This window comes from Emydura macquarii, unplaced genomic scaffold (assembly GCF_026122565.2).
Source record: "Emydura macquarii macquarii isolate MOO-44397 ecotype Brisbane River unplaced genomic scaffold, CSIRO-AGI_Emac_v2 contig_2768, whole genome shotgun sequence".
Taxonomy (NCBI): Eukaryota; Metazoa; Chordata; order Testudines; family Chelidae; genus Emydura; species Emydura macquarii.
Genome location: NW_027132905.1, coordinates 4,253,183 through 4,260,741, shown reverse-complemented (window position 1 = coordinate 4,260,741; position 7,559 = coordinate 4,253,183). Strand labels below are relative to the sequence as shown.

General features: G+C 50.4%; 1 protein-coding gene across 2 annotated transcripts; it reads right to left on the bottom strand.

Annotated features, from left to right (window-relative positions):
* Positions 1–2,911: 2,911 nt before the first annotated feature.
* Positions 2,912–7,345, bottom strand: ARSI (arylsulfatase family member I). 2 transcript variants are annotated; one of them, XM_067566632.1, is made up of 3 exons: positions 7,335–7,345; positions 6,187–6,507; positions 2,912–4,368 (listed from the first exon to the last, which is right to left on the bottom strand). In XM_067566632.1, exons 2-3 carry the CDS (start codon positions 6,504–6,506, stop codon positions 2,967–2,969), a joined length of 1,722 nt encoding a protein of 573 aa, XP_067422733.1. In that variant the 5' UTR covers position 6,507; positions 7,335–7,345; the 3' UTR covers positions 2,912–2,966. The 2 variants fall into 2 exon arrangements, with proteins under 2 accessions (XP_067422733.1, XP_067422732.1); XM_067566631.1 differs by lacking the exon at positions 7,335–7,345 and having other exon boundaries at positions 6,187–6,506.
* Between the last annotated feature and the right edge of the window lie 214 nt (positions 7,346–7,559).

Below are 7,559 nucleotides of genomic sequence, written 5' to 3'. Positions count from 1 at the left end.
CTGATTCAGCAAAGTATTTAAAATATACTTAACTTTAAGCATTGCGCTTAAATCCATCCTTATGCAGCAAAGCATTTACATACGTGATTCTGTGTTTGGCTGGAGAGGGACTACACACTTAAGCACATGCTTAAAGTTAAGCACCTGCTGACGTGCTCTGCTAAATGGGGGCCATAACTGAAATCTGACTTACTTATTGGTTAAATGAAGCAGAATGAATCGGGGGGAATGGAACACTCCACTCTATTGCTGTGATGATAATTGTTGTAAGTGGCTTGTTAGAAAACTTAGTCTCTCCCCTGGGTTGTGCTAGCTGGTAGGTGATTATCCATCTGTTTTGCAAAGTGGCTCTACACAGCTGCTTTGTTACTGTCTCTGTATCAGGGAGATGGGCCAAAGCTCGAACCATTGATCTTCCCCTGCTCCCACACTGGGTGGGGTGATGACAGAGCTGAATAAACTTTGGTTTTGGAAAAGCTGTTCTGAGGTCAGTTACTCCCATCTGTTTGACACAGAGACAACCGAAACCGGAACCATTCAGTGTCAGATTACTGCCCTTCCAAATGGAGCAGAGTTCAGATAAACAGGACCCACATCTCAACCGGGGGATGAGGAGAGAGAAACGACCGTCCTTATCTGTGAAGGTGATAGGAAAATCTGCAAAATGCTCACATGGGCTCCAATCCTGCAAACGGTTCCACCCGGCCAGGCCCTCGAGCCTACGCCATGCCCCACTGAACTCCATGGAGGGTGGGGAGTGTCCACATGGAACAACTTGCAGGATCAGATCCATAGTGCAGTGATGGGTGCCGCATAGATAGGTAGATAGATTCATGCCTCGATGTGGGTGTTGGAAAGCTCCCATTTTTGCCCGACTCGAGAGTAATGTGGCCTCCCATTTCTTTTTCTCTTGTTGTTGGGTTTTTCCCTTTTGCTATATAAAATCACAACCAAACAATCTAAATAATAATACAAAAATACGGATGTCATTGCATTCCTCTCCCCTCCCCAGCCTTGTCTCTGCCTCTCTCCACGCACACACATAACACACACAGAGTCAACGGGAAAGCACACCAAAAGGTATTCAGTAAAAATTCTGCCAATTGTCACATCTTTCAGTGACAGATTTAAAATGAATGTTATTTTGCAAAAAAAAGACCCACACTGCTCATCCAAAAGCTGACAAGTCCTAACAGGCCTCATTTTCCAGAGACAAAAATAACTATTTTCAAAATTCACAGCAGGGCTGTCGCCTACACACGCTGCACCAAGAGAAACCTGTGGGGAGAAATGTAAAATGCATTGTGTAAATGTAAATGTGCCACACATTAAAAATGCTTTTAAAGCCATTTACCCTCTTTCTTCCTGGCCAGCCCCTATCCGTGGCATACACACACATACACACAACTCTCTCTCTCTCTCTCTCTCACACACACACACACACACACACCAAAGAAAAGTCAGCCATAAAAGGAAGCAGAAGTGGAGGACCAGCAATTTGCACTCTCCCTTACTCAGAAAGGACTGGCCTCAGATGATCTCCTTAGTTAAATTCCCAGGGAAGGAGGGTGGAATGGTATTTCCCCCTCCCCTTGCTGGCAGGACTGAGCATGCATGAAGAATCTCTCGGCAGCCAGGGAAGCAGTGGGTGCCTGTTTGGTGCAAACACATCATCAGAGTGTGTTGAACAAGGAACTGCTCTGGGAACAAACAAAGAGACGCCTGCAATTTGCAGCCCAGCAAGGTGTTATTACCCACTGATCCCACATCTGCATTCCTCCCTACATCCCCAGAAGCAAGCAGCACTGCATTTGCCACCGGCTCATCGTAAATCCCCTGGGAATCCATGCGCGCCCTGGAAATTAGACCACGCAGAGCAAGTGTCCGAGAGATCTGCTCCTCTCTTCAGGAGTTGGCGTCAACATGACATCAAGGCATGCTTTGCTATGTTGCTGTAACTGCAAAGTGTGTGTGTGTGGGGGGGTGTTATATGGCAGAAGACACCCCAGGAGCTGTCTTCTTTCAAACCCATTGGTGGTGTGTAAGTGAATTCCACATATATATGTCCATGTGTGTGTACATGCATGAGTGTGTACAGTAGATGAGTGTAAACTGGGCTTGCTTTATGCTGAAACGTCTAACGCCCCACAAGTCCTCAGTGCAAACCGGTCTCCAGTATATCGTGTGGCCATGCTGATCCAGGCCAATATACAGTATGTCTGCCTTTGTGTACATTAGGGATAGTATTCTCTTGCTGTCCCAGGGTCACTACTTGGTCTCTGAGCCAGGGATCTTCAATACAAAAATAAGCAAGCTTCGCCTTCTCTGTACCACCACCTGCCATCGAGTCACCAGAAGGAAAAAGCTGCAGTCAGGGCTGAGTGAGACCTGACAGGCCATTTTCCCAGAGCAGGGACACAAGATGTGGCACACTCATGGTGTGTGCGGTGACAACACATGTTAGAGAGAGAGACAACCGGGGAAAATTGCACTGAGAGCAGCCTTCAGCGGGCCAGCCTTCCTCTTACGCAACCACTTGAGAACATCCCCATGCGGCTTCCAGTACCTTTGGTCTGATCTGCATTTAAAGTTTTGCTCCCAGGATGGTGCATTTGAACTGCTCCCTGGGTTGGTTGCGTAAGACAAGTTTTATTCTGCTGCACTGGAATGGGCTGGACAGCGAGCGACGTAAGGTACCCTAAACAGGACGGCAAAAGCCCCATCACTCTCCCTCACCCGCCCGAACCTGGACATCTGCTCCTTGCAGAACAGATGGCTAGCCCTTCCGGCTGATCTCTGAGCAACAGAATTTGGGGGAATCCAGAGGGAAAGACACCTGGTGCAAGGGAAAGGGAGAGTGCGCTGCTGTCTGTACAGCCATCTGCCTCTCTCTCTCCATCCCGTTGTCCCGGCCCTTTGGAACATCCCGCTCGAAAGGCTGCGTCTGGAGCTCTGCGGCGCCCCCGTCAGATGCGGTTTGACATCAGCCTCGTGTTCAGCTTCCGAAAAAAGGAGCGCAGCTTGCAGATCTTGCACTTCTTCTTCTTGTTTGTATTTCTCAACAGCCCGCCTCCTCCCTCCCAGTCTTCTGCTTCCTCCTCGCCGGCCCACGGTCCCCAGGCACCGCCGTTGAAGTCCGGGTGGGCTCGGGGGTTCTCGGCAGGGTACCTCACCGGGATAGCCGTCCAGTTATAGTGGACGAGCCTCTTCAAGAGAGCCCTGACGACATCTGGGCGCTGGTCCGACAGGTCGGAGCGCTCGTAGGGGTCAGCCGTGATGTTGAAGAGCCAGATGGATTTCCGCGTGCTGTCCGTCAGCCGCTCCAGGTTCCACCAGCTCCCTGGGAAGTTGGTCAGCATCTGAGGCGGGATCCAGTCGCTGTAGCCGGGGTCACCCGTCAGAAGCTTCCATTCCCTCACCCGTATGGAGGCCTGCACGGCCGTGTTCCATATGCCGAAGCCTCTCTCCAGGGAGCCGTGCTTGGCGTGGTTGTAGAGGGGGTCGATGTTGTGGAGGATTTCGGTGCGCGGGGATTCCTTGCCCTCACTGATGGCCGGCCACACGTTGTACCCATCCAGGCCCTCGGCTTCCGACATGTTGCCCCCAGCCAGGGTCACCAGCGTAGGGTACCAGTCTGTTATGTGGACCAGTGCCCGGCTGGTCCTGCGCTTGCGTTTGATCAGGGGGCTGTGGACAAAGCCAATCCCACGGACCCCGCCTTCCCAGTAGGTCCCTTTCCGGCCTCGCAGAGGCCAGTTGCTTCCTCCGGAAAATGTCTGCCCCCCGTTGTCCGTGGAGAAGACAATCACGCTGTTGTCATAGTAACCGTACTTCTTGAGGGCCCAGGTAATGTTCCTCACGGCCTCGTCCATGCACGTCACCATTGCGGCGTATTTGCGCCGAGCCACGTTGCCCATGGAGCGGTAGCGGTAGATGTACTCTTTGGGGGACTGCAGGGGCGTGTGCACGGCTTGGAACGCCACATAGATAAAGATGGGTTCCTTGGGGTTATGGGTGGCCAGGATCTTGCTCACTCGCTGGGCATAGAGGAAGGTCGAGTACTTCCCACTCTGGTCCCACGCGACGTTCTCCCCTTCGTGCAGGTCGTAGCCGCAGACGCCGGGTCCGTCGCAGTTGTCGTAGGTGTAGTAATCCACGTTGCCAGTCAGGGAGCCCAGAAAGGTGTCGAATCCCCGCCGGGTGGGCAGGCATTCCTTTTTGTAGAAGCCAAGGTGCCACTTGCCCACCATGTGCGTCGAGTAGCCGGCTTCCTGCAGCTTTTGGGGCAGGGTGACCTGATCAAAGGGCAGGCAGTTGGGCTGCCGGGGCCGGATGATGGAGTGCTGAAGGCCCGTGTGGATCTGGTACCTGGAAGTGGAATGAAGAAACACAAAAAGAGAAATTAGTTCTGATCCAGAAAAGCTCTGAGTCTCCGTTCCTCACGGGAACCTGCCCGTGCACCTGGGAGAGGAAACACCTTGCATTAGGTTTGACTTGGCGGCACCCTATTTAACAGACATCCCAACCACACACTCCTGTCCAAGCGGCTCTGCCCAAACCCATTGCGTCCACTATCATCTGGGAAGTTGGAAGATCCTTATGTATCAGACAAGAGCAAAACGGTGTGCCCGATCAGATCAGCAAATGCCCCTTAAGCCAGCAGTGCAGGATGGCCATTGGGCTGCTCTCCCTGTAAAAAACTAGATTGTGCAACCCTTACTGGTGATGATGAGCACTTCTTCACATCCCCTTGAGGTCAGTCATGTGAGCAAGGGCTCAGCAAGAGGAGTAAGGCTTGCACAATCTAGGAGTTTGCTGTGTGTCCATAGGGTGACTCAGTCTGTCCTGGGAATATTAGCTTCTTTCCTCCCATCCCAGACTCAGCGGCTTTCTATCTTCTAGTGGCACGCAGGAGGCATCTGTTCTACCCAGATCCTTAGCTCCAAGAGTATGAGATGAGGCACGCTTCACACAGTGAACACTGATCTCCAAGCCCCGGTCTAGGTTTCCTACAGACATGCAGCATACCCTAGAGACACAGAGCCATATGCCCCCACAGGATGCATCAACAATGAAAACACCATATGGCCAGCAGAGTCTCATCCTGTGCCCTCTACAGGAGACCATTATGGACTTACAGCTGGCTGTACATCCCTCCCTCTCAGGGGCATTGTGAGGGTCCATCAGTTAGTGGCTGTAAAGCCAAGCAAGTAGGAAAGGCACTATAAGCATGTTAAGTATTACTATTACACTACTGCCACAAGAAGACAGAAAGCCGCTGAGTTTGGGATGGGAGGAAGGAAGCTAATTTTCCCAGGACAGACAGTCACCCTGTGGACACACAGCAAACTCCTAGATTGTGCAAGCCTTACTCCTCTTGCTGAGCCCTTGCTCACACGAGTACCCCCACCGACCTCAACGGGATGTGAAGAAGTGCTCACCAGCACAAGGAAGGGTTGCGCAAGCTAAGTTTTTGCAGGTGCGGGCATGCACTGTTTGAGCCACTTTACAGATGGGAAGCCTGAGGCACAGATATGGGCTGTGATTGTCAAAAACAGCCAGCGATTTTGGTTGCTGACCTGAAGGCTCTTAAGTACTTATCTGGACCCCCATTTCCATAGCATCTGAATGCCTCATAGTCTCTGTTATTTATCCTCATACCCCCCTGTGTGGTAGGGCAGGGCTGTTATCCCCATTTTAGTTGGGGAATTGAGACACAGAGACTAAATGACTTGCCCAAGGTCACACCAGTCTGTGGCAGAGCAGGGACTTGCATCTCTGTCTCCAAAGTCCTAGGCTAGTGCCCTAAGCGCTGAACCACGAGGGCTAAAGACCCAAATTTAGCCCTGGCATAAAGTCTGTTGGCTTCCATGGGAGTTGTGCCTGCTTACATGGGGCTCAGTTTGGTTCAAGATCCCTGCCCCAGAGAATCTACAGGGTAAAGTTTCAAGTAATTGATTATACAATACACAAAACAATTCTCTTCCAAGGGATTCTTTCTAAGAGAGCCTCAAGGTTTTACTACTGTCATCACAACCAGGAAGTTGGGTATTTTCCTTCGGGCTATATCCCATAAACACCTATTATTTCAGCTGCCCACACTAAGCCAGGGTTAACTGATCAGAAGAGAAGGAAAGAAGCGGGTAAGTTTCCCAGGACAATGAGCAGGTGCAGCTGCCGTCTTACCTGCCCGTTATAAGTTGGCTCCTGGATGGGGTACAGATGGGTTGGATGTAATAATTCTCCAGTTTAACCCCTTCTGCCGCTAGTCTGTCTAGCATTGGTGTCTGTATGTCTGAGCCATGGTACCCGATATCATGGTACCCCTGGTCATCAGTCAGAATGAAAATGATGTGAGGTGGTCTGGAGAAGGCAGCAGGGAGTGATTTCTCCATTGGTTCCATTGACATGTCCGCCACCAAACTGGGTTTCATCCAATCCCAGGACAAGTAGCCAAAACTAAGCAGGCTGACTAGCGAGAAACCTGTGAGAGCATAAACAGCCATGCTGGACCAAGCATTCAGACTTCTAAGAGAGGTTATTGTCCCGGCATCTTCAGCTGAGAAAGAGGACTAGGAGATCTCTTCCTCCTCCAAGAAATTGCAGTCTATCTTTCCACCCTAGGGTTTGTTCTTTGAAATTCCTTTGGCAAGTTTTATAGACACAACTCTCTCTCTCTCTTTAAAAAAAAAAAAAAAAAAAAAAAAAAAGCAATTAAATCCACCACTGCTGCAGGGCTGTTTTCAGTAAAAAGAAAATAATCTTCAAGCTGATTCAATCAAAGACACATGCCCCATAAAGTTAATTTCCTCTGTGATGTTATTAAGTTTCCAAAAGTGCCACGATGTCTCCAGTTTTAATACAACCACACAAAAAAACCGGCTAGAGACCACGCTGGCTTCTTGTCCAGTTGCCTGGCGGGCTAGCCAAATGGCTCATTGAGCTCTGCCTCCCAATAAGATGATCTTTTTATGTAAACTCCGGTGGAAAAGGGAGCTAAAGTTCAAGCCCACAGCTGCTGAGTCCTCTTCCTCACCCGACGGTGATGAGCCATAGTCTCCCTTCTTCACCGTTTGTACCGAAAAGATCCTCGGCAAGACCAGAACACCATTATTTTCATTTCTTTCTTCTTTTGCTTTTTTTTTTTTCTTTCTCCCCTTCTCTTCCTTCTAAATGAGCTCCCTCAAGAATCCCTGAAGTTTTTCAAAACTGCACAAAGAGGTCCCTGCTTCGCATGCTCCAACTGCAAACCAAGTGATGATGAGAGCAGAGCCAGAGGGGAAAAGAGAGAAAGTTCCCTCCTGAACAAATTGGAGAAGGCAGAAAGTTGTAACATCTGCCCAGGACACAGGCTAAGCAGCCAGGTTTATGGGGAGCTGGAGCTTCAGCCCCTCCCAGTTCTTTCACTGAGTCAAGGAAAAACGCTGCGAAGCCCAGAGCCCTGCAGGGTCCTAACACTGGTTCTGTTCCCCTGCTTTACAGCTGCAGCATGGATGTCTCCTTCTCTGCTGTGTGCAGGGAACTAATTCCAGGACTGGCAAGCAGAGGTTTCTTGCCCA

Bases quoted from the DNA above. Each gene is read 5' to 3' on its own strand.
- ARSI (XM_067566632.1), bottom strand. From the start codon at position 6,506: ATGGCTGTTTATGCTCTCACAGGTTTCTCGCTAGTCAGCCTGCTTAGT. The intron at 4,369-6,186 runs GTAAGACGGCAG...TTCCACTTCCAG, and splicing joins AGCCAACTTATAACGGGCAG to GTACCAGATCCACACGGGCC.